At 39.6% G+C, this 13,422-nt stretch overlaps 2 protein-coding genes across 3 annotated transcripts in view; both read right to left on the bottom strand.

Annotated features, from left to right (window-relative positions):
• The window catches only part of LOC144664006 (uncharacterized), a 358,501-nt gene that overhangs the window by 317,591 nt on the left and 27,488 nt on the right, over nt 1–13,422 (bottom strand). The window contains exons 8-13 of one of the 2 annotated variants that reach the window (XM_078525109.1): nt 12,714–12,899; nt 11,640–11,702; nt 10,413–10,514; nt 8,432–8,530; nt 6,126–6,239; nt 404–4,924 (exon numbers count right to left, since the gene is read on the bottom strand). The exons of the other annotated variant lie outside the window; for it this stretch is intronic. Coding sequence (XP_078381235.1) covers nt 2,067–4,924; nt 6,126–6,239; nt 8,432–8,530; nt 10,413–10,514; nt 11,640–11,702; nt 12,714–12,899 — 3,422 coding nt within the window. The 3' untranslated portion in view covers nt 404–2,066. Of the gene's footprint in view, nt 1–403; nt 4,925–6,125; nt 6,240–8,431; nt 8,531–10,412; nt 10,515–11,639; nt 11,703–12,713; nt 12,900–13,422 lie in introns of those variants that run through there. 2 annotated transcript variants of the gene reach the window in all.
• The window catches only part of LOC144664011 (uncharacterized), a 98,588-nt gene continuing 85,569 nt past the window's right edge, over nt 404–13,422 (bottom strand). Inside the window, exon 17 of the mRNA XM_078525115.1 lies at nt 404–512. The gene's annotated coding sequence lies outside the window, so the exon portion shown is untranslated. The remainder of the gene's footprint in view (nt 513–13,422) is intronic.

Genomic DNA, 13,422 nt, shown 5'->3' with positions numbered 1-13,422 from the left:
GTTTCACTGTGGTCACTGTGCTACTGTTTAACTTTGTCACATTTTCACTGTCTCTGTCCGACTGCGTCACTGTTCCACTGTATCTTTGTTCAACTGTGGCCCTGTGCCTCTGTGCCACCGTTCTGCCGCTGCTCCACGGTACTCCACTGTGTTACTGTTTGTTTAACTTTTCTATTGGTTTACTGAGTCCCTGTCCGACCATGCACACTTTCACTGTACCTGTTCAACTGTGGCCTCTGTGCCACTGTGCCAGTCTTCCACTGTGCCTCTGTGGAACTCTAGCGGTTGCTCTTTGCTTCTGTGCCTCTGTGTCACCTAGCCACTGTTTCCCTTTTGCAACTGATGCATTGTTTTGAATTTTTTTTCTGGTTTGCATTGGAGGGTTTTGGGTTGAGGAGACAGCTTGTGGTATCCAAATGCAATTAGGATTGTATGCCTTGAATAATTTAGGCGAAGAAAGCTAACAACGAGACAAATTGAGGTAAAAGTTAATCTACAATCTCGAACTATACCTGCTGAAACAAGTTTTAAGTTCACTCTAACTGCTCAAAAATATAGCCCTCTTCGCAATCCTTAGCTTCATTCAAGGTTGTTTTGACCAAGAGAGCGGATGTAGTATCTGCTTTAACTGCGTCACCTAAACATTCTTTTCCAACCACAATTACTTTGCTTCAATAGGTCATCCGAGGCCAGCAAAAATGGAGTTAAAAGCAAGAAGCTATCTATAATATCGGACTCTGCGACGGGAAGAAGACGTGAGCGGGTGTAATATCAGTTTTAATCTGTGTTTTAACAGCATTTTCTCCGATTTATTTTAGCTTTGTGTTCGGTATTTATAGTCTCGCAAACAGAAAACACCTACTCGAATATTTGAACTTTCAGATTTTTATGCGTGAGTGCCTTATAAGTATTAGTCATTTCAAAAAAGGTAATGAGCACAAAATTAACATCCAACAGAAAAACCACTCATTTATTAGTCTCCCTCGCAGCCGTTTTTAGTGTCGTCACGCAAAGACGACACTAAAAACGGCTGCGAGGAAAACTACTCATTTATTTACATCTATTATAAACATCAGAAACACTTATTACATGTTAATGATAATTCAGGTTCTTTTTCTCACTCAAAACAAAAAAGCAGTATTAATAAAAGCAATTTCCCACGTCTTGACATTTATTTTTAGTCATTTCACAAAAGGTAATGAGCACAAAATTAGTATCCAACAGAAAAAACACTCATTTATTTACATCCGTTATAAACATCAGAAACACTTATTACATGTTAATGAAAATTCAGGGTTTTTTTCACTCAAAACAAAAAAGCAGTATCAATTAAAACAATTTCCCACGTCTTGACTTTAATATCAATGCTATCTCGGAGCGAATAAACGTAGCTATAAATTTACGTAGTTCTGATTATAAAAATATAACCACTGTATACGCTCAATACAATCTGAGCGGGTATTATTTTTCCTATAAGCCCGCTAAAAGCTATAGAAACCTGGTAAATGCTATAGAGGCCCAGTGCCCCGGACGCGCAAATAGTTTGTTCAACTTCACTGAACGACTTCTCTATTCTGCACTTTTGCTTTTTTTATACATATAATCTTTTATATAGCACAATTTCACCGGAAACGTTCTACTTGCTTAAGTGAAAATGAGACGGTGTCAAAGAAGGCGACGGATAACGGCAAGACAAGTCAAACTCTAGGAATGTTTAGAGGTAAGAAAACATTTTTTACTCCCAATTTGAAGACATAACACATATTTTTCATTGCGTTCAAGTGTATTCGTTGCGTTATCATTGAGAAAAACGCTAAATTTTATACTGATTTCTATGCAAGTTAATCGGCGATCAAAACTATTTTTTCTAGAACCTCCTTGTAGTTACAAAAAAAAGGAAAATCGTTCAATTAGTTTTCTTAGTTTCGTATAAACGCGGTGTCGGTTGAAATACAACAGAGCTCATGTAAAAAGACGAAACCTGTAAAATAGTAAAGAATTTCAAACCTCCGTATGGGAAGAGCTCATTCCGTGAACTGAAACAAGAGTCTCTATTGTTGCTCCAGTTACAGAAAAGTAAAAACAACACGATCACCATGTTCCAAGCGGATTTCACTGATTACCGCTTCACTAATGTGATTATTAAACAAATGCAACCTTCTCAGAACTTTATTCTCTCTCAGTGCTCCAGCTAGAGCAGTAGCTCCTTCGTCACCAATGTTACTGCTAGACAAATTCAACACTGTCAGACTTGTGTTGTTTTGTAATGCTTCAGCTAGTCCAGTAGCACCGTGGTCACCAATGTTATTGTCAGACAAACCCAACTCTGTCAGACTTGTGTTCTTTTTCAATGCTTCAGCTAGTCCAGTAGCACCGTGGGCGCCAATGTTATTGAGATACAAATACAACTTTGTCAGACTTGTGTTGTTTTGTAATGCTTCAGCTAGTCCATTAGCTCCTTCATCACCAATGTTATTGTCAGACAAATACAACACTGTCAGACTTGTGTTATTTTGTAATGCTTCAGCTAGTCCAGTAGCACCGTGGTCGCCAATGTTATTGTAAGACAAATCCAACTCTGTCAGACTTGAATTGCACTGAAGTGCTTCAGCTAGAACAACAGCAGCATGGTCGCCAATGTTATTGCCAGACAAATACAACTCTGTCAGACTTGTGTTGTTTTGTAATGCTTCAGCTAGTCCAGTAGCACCATGGTCGCCAATGTTATTGCCAGACAAATACAACTCTGTCAGACTTGTGTTGTTTTGTAATGCTTCAGCTAGTCCAGCAGCACCGTGGTCGCCAATGTTATTGTAAGACAAATACAACGCTGTCAGACTTGTGTTCTTTTTCAATGCTTCAGCTAGTGCAGTAGCACCGTGGTCGCCAATGTTATTGTAAGACAAATACAACCCTGTCAGACTTGTGTTGTTTTTCAATGCTTCAGCTAGTGCAGTAGCACCGTGGTCGCCAATGTTATTGTGAGACAAATGCAACACTGTCAGACTTGTGTTCTTTTTCAATGCTTCAGCTAGTCCAGTAACACCGTGGTCACCAATGTTTTTGAAAGAGAAATTCAACTCTGTCAGACTTGTGTTGTTTTGTAATGCTTCAGCTAGTCCAGTAGCACCTTGGGCCCCAATGTTATTGTGAGTCAAATCCAACACTGTCAGACTTGTGTTGTTTTGTAATGCTTCAGCTAGTCCAGTAGCACCGTGGTCGCCAATGTAATTGCGAGACAAATGCAACACTTTCAGACTTGTGTTGTTTTGTAATGCTTCAGCTAGTCCAGTAGCACCGTGGTCGCCAATGTTATTGCCAGACAAATGCAACACTTTCAGACTTGTGTTGTTTTGTAATGCTTCAGCTAGTCCAGTAGCCTCGTGGTCACCAATGTTATTGTTAGACAAAACCAACTCTGTCAGACTTGAATTGCACTGAAGTGCTTCAGCTAGAACAACAGCGTCAGCGCCAGTTATCCTTCTGAGACGAAGAGCTTTACGTTTAAGCAATGAACCAGAAACACGTGCCAATTTTATGTGAAAATCACTGTTTTCTTTTTTACATTCTTTAATTCCCTCCAATACAACAGAAAAGCAGTCACCGTCTTCTTCATGATTCACTTGCGTCGTTAAACTCTTCACAAGAGCTTCTGTTGTTTCCTCGCAACGTGCCGCTATCATGCCACATGTGAACATTAGCACCTCTGCCAGCTCATGGAAGTATCTTCTGTCAGCAGCTAAGCTGTCAGCACTGATTTCTTTGTCGAGAAGCTGACAACACAGATAAAATGCTGCAAAGAATTCTTGAAAACTCTTGTGTAGAAAGCTGTAACGTCGGCGCGGTCTTAGTTTGCTGCCTCCTGGCTGAACTGACAGAAATCCGAATCCAGGTAAGTCAGCTGAATGGCTTCCGAGCTCACTTTCCTCAAAGTCCAAGTTGTCTTCACGCAGACCCTTCAAAGCTATCCAGCCAAGGTGTTTCAACCGAGGTTTGTAAGATTCAATGAGATCATCGTTGTTTTCTGGTAATCCTTTCTTCTGTATGTATCGTCTCAGGACACACTGTACTATATCCATATACAGTTTAGTTCGACTTTCTGGAAAAATACCCTGAAATTCTTCGCAAACGAGACATAGAAGTGCAGTGTTCAGAGGATTTGCCGTTAATTCGTTCAAGTGTCCATCCTTTTGCAGCATGGATAAGAGGCTAAAGGCCAAATCCTCCATAGTTTTGAAATATTTGAAGATAAATTCCCGTGCATCTTCTTCGGTAAACCCTTCGATCTCCAGCAGGGTGTCACAATGTATTCTTACCTTCATTCCAGCCTCGTGCCGTGCCGTAGCAACCAAGCGACATTTTGGAAGTATTCTGCCTTGAATGATTTCTGTAAACATTGGCATTTTATTCGCTGGAACCTCGTCTAATCCATCAAGTATCAGCAGTACGTTAGACTGGTTGTAGCGAATGAAATTGAAGAATCTTTCTCTGACGTCTGCTTCAACATCTCGAGGCAGAAGTTGATCATCAATGGCCTCCCAAAGGTCAGACCTCATATCACGACACCTCAGCATCAACACTGTTTCGAACATTGGAAAGCAATCTTCTGCTTCTTGTTTTCCTGTAGCCCAGTCATACACAAGTTTTTTGCAATATGTTGTCTTCCCCATACCAGGTTTCCCTTCAATTAACACTGTTCTTGGTTGTCGACATTCTTCATGTGGTTTAAAGATCCCAGACATGTTAACAGTGTCGGTTGTCGCTATTCCTCTCGTTTTCTTCCTGCTGACCACTTTGAGTCTGGTGAAAATATCATCAAGATGTAAATGAAACTCTTCACACCATGGAAACGGAGCAAGCCATCCCTCGCGGAGTTTGTAGAGTTCACGAATTCCATCAATGATCTCCGTGGGTTCAAAAACATCTAGAAGTAATTAAGTGAAGACACTTCAAGTACGTTGTCTATTTAACAATTAGACTACGAGCCCGAGTTTTCTATGAGCGAATAGTCAACGAGGCGCAGCCGAGTTGACTATCGCTCATACAAAACGAGGGCGAGTAGTCTAATTGTTTTAGTAGAAACTCTAAAGGATTGCCGTCCAAAACCTACAATTTTGTGCACTTTGAAGACAAAAAAACAAGAAAATTTACCGCTTAATGTGCTACGCGCCCGCGACTGTTTTCTATCCGCAATTAGCATAACCACACTGACCTACTATTGGTAATCGCGCAATCTGATTGGCTACACAGGTGCCTACTATTGATCCGTAGAAGGCTCTCGGAGCGCGCGCTTAGTCTTTGCTGAATTTTATCAATCAAAATCTTCAATAAATCAATTCTAGCGATATTCTGAGTTTATAGATCGGTCAGTGGGTTATGCTAACACAATTAGACGGCTCGCTCTCGGTTTCTACCGGCTTTTGATAGTTGGCTCGGGGCTTCGCCCCTCGCCAACTATCAGCCGGTAGAAACCTCGAGCTTGCCGTCTAATTGTTAAATAGAAAACAGTGGGAGAACCAATCAGATTCGCGGATTTCCAATAGAACACAACTGAGTTTCTACTAATCAGAGATATAAATCAGTTAGGCAGCCCTAAATCTTGACATTTTATCAAAATAAGCAAATGGAAAGTGAGCAAATGAAGACGAAGATAAAATAGAAAAGGGAAATGATTTGAAAATTTTGCAGCAGACGGAATAAGTTCGAGCATTTCAGACGGTTACTTTGTTTAATCTTGCTTTACCTCGATACCTTAAACCACTGACATGCATATTTACTTTTTGGATCTTACTTAAATATTTTTTTGCATCTCAAGCCCTATTCAAAATGGACTTTTAGGAGGCTCCGAAAGGTTTTTACAGCGTGATACCTGCGAAAAGCGCGAGATGATGTGACGCCTGAGTAAAATGACTCTAACGGACCAATCAGTTGTTTTCATTTCAAGCCTATTTGCAATCCAGAACAGTCTAAAATTAAACCAGTCGGTTTTCCACGAGGCAATAAGCCAGCACATGAAACGGTATTTTAATTCTCATGCATTTGTTCCTCTCCGATTTTTCTTTAGGTTAAGAGGGCCGCTGTACACAAGCTACCCACAGCTCCCAGCGGATGTCAGCAGATCTTACCTTCCATCCTGGGTTTCTTTTTGACAGGAGGTGCTAGGCTCACTAAATTATCCAACTGTTCTTTCATGTTTTCAATTTCAACTTTCATCTCCTCAAGTTTGTCTCTGGTGCTGTCTAAGAATCAAAATTATTTCCGATTAAGTGAAATCCAGACAGTGACTTTTTAATGTCTTTCTTTGGTGGGCAATGTGCAGCGGCATATTGAGTTTTGTTTTCTATCTATATAGCCTCTTTTTGTCTTTTCATCTTCACTGAGGAGGGGGTCTTGTCATGAAAAGTGCAATTAAAAGCGAGCAACGAAAGACCGTAAACGAGCTTTATTTTCACTAAGGGACGGACCATTATTTTTTTGGAGGGGGGGGGGGGGAATGAAAAATATTGAAAAAAATTGTTTGCAGGGCCTGGAAAGACAAAATTAATTGTTTGCAAAAACGATATGTATAGCAACTCAGAGACTCAAAGGTCAGTGCAGAATGCAATATGGACAATCAATTGACAGCATGATAATAATTTTCCAGGGTAATTTTGCTTGAGAATAAGTCAAATGAGTTCACCTTTCAGTCTGAAACGCAGTTTCATGTGTACTTGTAAGATGTTAAAAGACAAAACGTGACAACTAAATCACGGGGGCGACTAGTTGTCACTAAAGCACAATTTCTTAGTCAAGAAAGTCTTCAATCATTTGAACCGTTGGCTTTTATGTCAACTTCGCTAACTTGATTTCAACTTGTTTTTCTCTTAGACCGCATTAAATTATAAACGCCACGTATTCTACAACAATCCTACCGCATTGTCCCCTTCAGCATTTAGAAAATGACCTAAACAATTACCAATTTTCAGAACAGTGTACAAGCAGAGCACAAATTATGAATTACAAAGCATGCTAAATGTTCGAAATTGCGGCTCTTTCCCCCCGAAACTGTCGCTAAAAAGTTGCGGCTTTTCTCCCCGAAACTGTCGCTAAAGCATGCCGTGCGCAAGGCCATTGCTCTCGCCACGGTCTGGTGAACACTCACTCAGGCATGAAGCCGAGAGTCACGTAGTGTGAAGATTTCTTTCAAGTGTTGGAACCGTCACGGAAGCGTGTTCAAACACAAAGAATTTTTCGCTTCCACACGAAACCCCTCTCAGGAAGAGGTTTTACAAAATAATACGGAAGTTAGTTCAAACGATGAAGAACAAATCAAAGGAGAGGAAGTGACGGATGTAACATGAAACTTTTGTTTTTCCCTTTAATAGATCTAATTAAATTAACGCCAGGGATTCTACAAATTCTACCGCATTGAAAAGCACACCACGTTAGGCTTTAATACAAAATTTCTAAACACGTCCCTGTTATTTTAATTTTCGTTAGTTTGAATTTTAGTTTGATATTGAAACAGCAAACGAGATACTTTTGTTTTTCTTGCAAATGCTGAAACATGATACCTTTTTGTCGCAACGACATCGGTGGCAGTTGTTTTGCTTTCCGAATAATAAAGCCAAATTATTTCACCTTAATTTAATTAAGTTGCGGTTTTAACTGCTAGAAAGACGTTTCTTAAAAATTAAAGAACAAACAAATTCAAAAAACATCTCTTTCGAAAGGTATTTTAAAACGCGGTTCAGCTAGGATATTTGTTTTCTGGTTATTAGGAGTTTCGCGCCGAAACTCTCGGTCTAAGTTTTTGCATGCTTAATGACGAAAGCGCTGTGAAAGTCTCAAAATGTAATTTAATTAATTTTGCGGTTTTTACTTGGCGCCATGGAGTCTGCAGGAATCCTACTTCATGCAATGTTTCTGAGAATATAACGTAGACTAATCTGCGCATGCGTTTGACGCAAAGTACTTTGCTCTAGAAAGAGTAGTACCACAAGGAGAGCAAAGGGTTTTCTGAAACAAATATATACCTTTGAAATCTTCATATGAAAGTACCGTAGATATGCTCCGCGTTTTACTTGGGGCGTACGGTCAGGTGCTCCCCCACCCCCACCCCTCCTCGGGAATAATTAATTAATTGATATTAATTAATTAATTGGTGATTAAAAGTTTACACCGCGTTAGCGGTTTAGTGGTTTAGGGGTTTAGCAGACGCCAACCCACCAAACCATCACAATAGTGCATTCTGCACTAAAAAGTAGTAAGAATTTCGAAAAAAAAAAAATGTTTGCAGAGGTGCATAAACTAAAAGAAAAAGTTTGCAGAGGAAACTTTTTTATCCCCCCCCCCCCCTCCAAGATCCGTCCCTTATGACCGAACGTTTCTTTTGCTGGATTAGCTCTTTTTTTTACTCTGTTAAAATGTTCATACTTCATTTAAAACTGACCTTCATCCTTAGTTTCTTCTCTTTGTGCCATCGAAGTGTCTTTGTCGCTCTTGTTTTCTATCTCACTTTTTATCTGTTTCAGGTCGTTTCTGATTTTGTCTGAGGATTAAAGGTATTTTTTATAAAAAGGTAAACATTTCGTTACAAATACATTACAATACATGACATATATTGCATACAGTACTTAGCCGGCTGTTTTACATCAGCGTTCGTTCGGTTGTGCAAGAGGCTTTGTAATCGTGCATTAGCTATAAATAGAATTACCGGTAGCTATATCAAACAAGAAAATATAAATGTTTGGAACCATAAAATTTCTTTCAGTTCGGATAACAAGAATTCTGTTACCGGTTATCCAAACCTCCTTTACGGTTATGATTTTGTCATTAAAGATGTGAATATTGTTCATCGTGGTGTAAGATAGGTAATGAACGTTTATTCGTTTGTCTCACGATAGAATCGCTTTGAGATGTTGATCGCGACGTTTCGACTGCAATACTGCTAGTCTTCATCAGGCGATGAGGTAATGCACCAATCACAGCGAACCAACGTGCATAAATAGCGACGCGTAAACAATCAACCTCATCGCCTGATGAAGACTAGCAGTATTGCAGTCGAAACGTCGCGATCAACATCTCAAAGCGATTCTATCGTGAGACAAACGAATAAACGGTTATGATTTTCTTTGTTATAACTTGATGAATTATTAGTGAATTTGAAAAGGATTTGTCTTAGGGGGTGTTTGCAACTTTCATACCAGCGCGAGTTCACCCCGGTTCCCTTTTGTGGCTTACGTTTCATTTACAACCAGAAATTGTCATACCGGATTGTCAATCCAAGATGGTCCCAGATGGCGTAATCAGGTTGGACATGCGATGGGGAGAAAACAGATTCATCTCTTCTTGCATGTAAATGCGATACAAAATCAAGTAGTCATCCCGGAATGGAAAACGCGCTGGTGCGGGTTTTCTCATGAAAACACTTCCTTATTAAAATTAACCATTTTTATCATCAGTTTTATTTGTGGGCAGAAGTACCATAAACACAAGCTACATGTAGGCTTTCTTGGGACCGCTCAATTTTGATACATCTATCAACAACCTATTGTATACTAGTAACTTAAAGTAAAGATTAAAATGAACAATAATGTTTTGAATAATTGATATTTTGATTGACTAGTATACAGCTATTTCAATTAACGTTGTCCGGATCAAAGCTTAAAGACAAGACTGAAAGGCAGTATGGGTAGAAGAAGAGGGCAACTGTATAATGACATGACAAACGCGAATTTGCACGTTTTCTATTTCTTCAGACATGTGAAACAAGGTGGTTTTAGCTACACTGAATTTAAGAAGAATTTTCAAAACTCAGAACCAAGCGACAGTGAAGGTAAAGCTACAGAAAGTCCTTCTGAGAGGAAAAAACAAACTCGTGAATTCTCCACGTGCGATGATGCTTAATGAAGCTTATATGCAAATTTGTAGTGAATACCCAGAACGCCATATGGTCTTGCCTTTTAGCTTTTAGCTTTGACCGACAACGTTTATTGAAGAAGCTGTATACACCGTTGGTTCAAAATGACATATTTCAAATTTAGCATGGTTTCACAATAACCAGGAATAGGTGGGGGAACTATGGGAGACTCCAACCAAAGGTCGAATCCTTGACCCTTTTCATAGACACTTTTGACAGAAACGTTGACCCTGTCCTTTCATTTACCTTCAATAGAAAATGGTATCCCTTTTACATACTTACAAAAGGGATACTACATCCCTTTTTTGAATTTCGTACTTGAATAACCCTTAAATCGCTTCATCGTTTCATTCTGTTAAACAATTAGTTATGCATTAAACCTGGATTAATCCAACTTATTTATGAGCTGGCTCACAGCTGGAGCCTTTGATTTTATGTTGCACGCAACCCGTGCAAAATAATTCCACGTTACAACCTATCGTCGACCTGTACCTTACGTAAAAAAACTAACCTGCATCTTGGCTCGTTCCTTGTGCATCCCTTAAATTGTCTATCTTTTCGCTCACATTTTTAACTTGATTTTCCACCTGCTCAAGTTTGTCTTTCATGTTTCCTGAGGATTAAAACCATATTCAAGATATAAGGTGCTTTTCGTTTTCACAGGCCGACCCGTCGGACAAACTGTTGAAATGGCTCTACATTCTCCTATTAAACCGGGCCAACCGAGCGGAACGGCCCTTTCCATTTTTAATTCGTTTCCTTAGTGTCACGCATCTGTGAGAATGTACTGAACCCGGAAGTAAGTCAAAGAACGGCTTGTCAAAATAAACGGTAAATTTCGGACCGACCGGTCAAAGTTCCGGAAATTCGCCGCCTGGACCGGACAATTCCATTTAATTTGCAATCGAAACTTTTGGAATTTTGGCTTAATAGGAAGCAACCTTGGTTCCTAGAAGGGCTAATAATAAGTAAAAATAGAAATAACAGGGTATTCAGCCGGAATCTGTTTGACAATCAAGGAAAGTTGGCGCTGCGTCTACTGTCCACTAAGAACGAAAGATTCACGAAACGCTCCGACTTGTTTTCAAAGTTCACCTACGAAAGACGAAGTTAGTTGGAAGGGAAAGCTAATATTTATAACATTTTGAAAATTTTATAGCGAAAAGAAAAGCAATGATCTGTAAGGTTCTTTACATGGAAAACTCCTCTGTATCCTGAGGCTTGGTCCTACTAAGTTTTTGCCCTCCCTTATGGAACTTAGGTCATGGTAGACTTCAACAAGTCCCCTAATCAGGTTTTTTCTTCGTCGGTAGGGTGTGTCGTCCGCGGATAAAAAAAGCGTCACAAAGTGTTCCACATCTGTCCCGGCTAGGAAAATTAAGTTAAATGCCTTTACGGTCGTTTTTGGCCAGTTTTGGGAAACTGGTTTTGGTGATTTGGAAAGATTACTTTGGGATCGTCCGTTTTTCGTGTCTTAAACACTCTTGTGAATTTTTTGATTGCCGTGGAAAGGTTTCTATTGAATCCCTGGTGAACAGAAACTAATGTTATACCAAGTCTGTTACAGAAGTCCCGGGAGAATTGTCCAGCTATATTTCAGATACAATATTACTTAAAACTCAAAACGTTGTTGTTTTGCCTTTCGGTAACATGAAAACGAGAAAACATTTGGCACAAAGGTGCCCTGATATTTTTTCCTTAATGTCTCTATTTCACTTTGCAAACATTTAACACATACCTTCCACCTCTCCAAGTTTAATCTCGGTGTTTCGTTTCTCGTCCTTCCATTGTTTAGGCAGCTCTTCATGAAAAACAGAAATAGATGTTTATGAGGAAACATTTTAACTTTCTAAAAGAAATATCAACGCTAGAACATGACGTTTCGGCGTCATTTTGTCATTCATTCATTTTAACTTTCACCTGAATTTAGTTAATCAATGTACATTTTCCCTGTTCAGTTGTAAATCAGAATCGTAAGTGCAGTACACGCTTAGAAGAGGTGTCCGCGCGCATATGGGGGGGTTAATTATATTGTGTTTGCATGTGGCTAGGGCCATGAATAAGTGTCCGCTTACAGGAGGTGTCCTCTATTGGAGGTTTAACGTTGGATATAGTTTCATTTTAGTCATAGACGTAATACCACACTTAAGCCCTGGCTAAACTAGGAAACATTGTTGCAGAAACATTGTTGCGGAGGCAAATGTTTCCCAGTTTAGCCACGCGGGAAACATATGTTGCGGAAACAAATTTTGTTTCACGGAAACCAAAAATGTTTCTGCCTCAAGTTAAAAACATTTTTGCTTCCCGGAGACAAAATTTGCTTCCGAAACATACGTTGCCCAGTTTAGCCACCCTGGAAACAATGTTGACCTGTTTATGCGCGTGCATCACACTTTGTTCCCGCAACATTGTTTCCTCGTTTAGCTACCCGAAAAGCAAAACATTTTGCTTTCTTCCCGCTAGTTTAGCCACCTACGAAACACGGCAAGGAACAATGTTTCTGCAACAATGTTTCCTAGTTTAGCCAGGCCTTTAAGCTTGGTATTTACACTTAAATTACTTGTATTATTTTTTATTAATTTCTGTTGCTAATTGACGAATACCGTAACATTCTTGACAGCTCTATGTTGTTACTGTCACCTTGATCCTACAAATGACTATCCCGTTAATCACATTTGTAAAATAATTGGATATCAAAAAGCTTTACTTAGCATCTGCTTGGAAAATGAACAGGAAATCAGACAGACATGGCGCAAAAAGTAAATCTAAAAATCCCTTTCTTGAAAGTTTTCTCCCACATAATTATAATTACCTTGGAAGTGGGGCCACTCTCTGAAAACATTGGCATCACTCAAAAAATTGAAAACAACAGACGCTGCCATCACACTTGCAAAAGTTTGCCATGGGGCAGTTACTGATTCATTGCCGTCTGCAAAATCTGCAATACCTTTAGCGATAAGCCATTCAATACCAACGTCAAATGCGGCAGCAAAGAGACCTGCAACAATTATAAAGGACATTTTTGGGATAAGGAGTGACTTAAAGATGAGAGAATTTTCGCGCCCTTTGATTGAGTTGTTACCCAGCAAAGTGCGTGAATAAGCAGTGAGCCAGTGCACTTACAAACAGGAACAAACAGAAAAAAAGAACTGCAGCTAATTTTTTTTCACTTGTCTATTACTGCAGGTTCATCTGCAGCATTCTGCTTACCACAGAATATGCAAGGAATCGAATGTGCTATTATTGAATAATTGAGTTCATTATTGCTCGATTAAGCACACGGCCTACCCCACTAGCACGCATTATCAAGGCAAACAAATATCGTTCTGTGATTGGCTATCCGAGCGGTCAAGATTGAGCCAACTTGACCGCTCGGGATGGGCCGTTGTGTTCGTGCAAGCGAAAAACTTCTCCATGACGCTGGTTTAAAGAGCTTTTTTGTCGTAACGAAATAGAAAATTTGCTCCTTTTGCACATTGAGTTGTATATATGTAGGTACTCGTGAATTTTTAACAACGTTC

Source organism: Oculina patagonica, chromosome 8 (assembly GCF_052425735.1).
Source record: "Oculina patagonica isolate OP01 chromosome 8, crgOcupat, whole genome shotgun sequence".
Taxonomy (NCBI): Eukaryota; Metazoa; Cnidaria; class Anthozoa; order Scleractinia; family Oculinidae; genus Oculina; species Oculina patagonica.
This window is presented reverse-complemented; position numbering and strand designations above follow the sequence as displayed.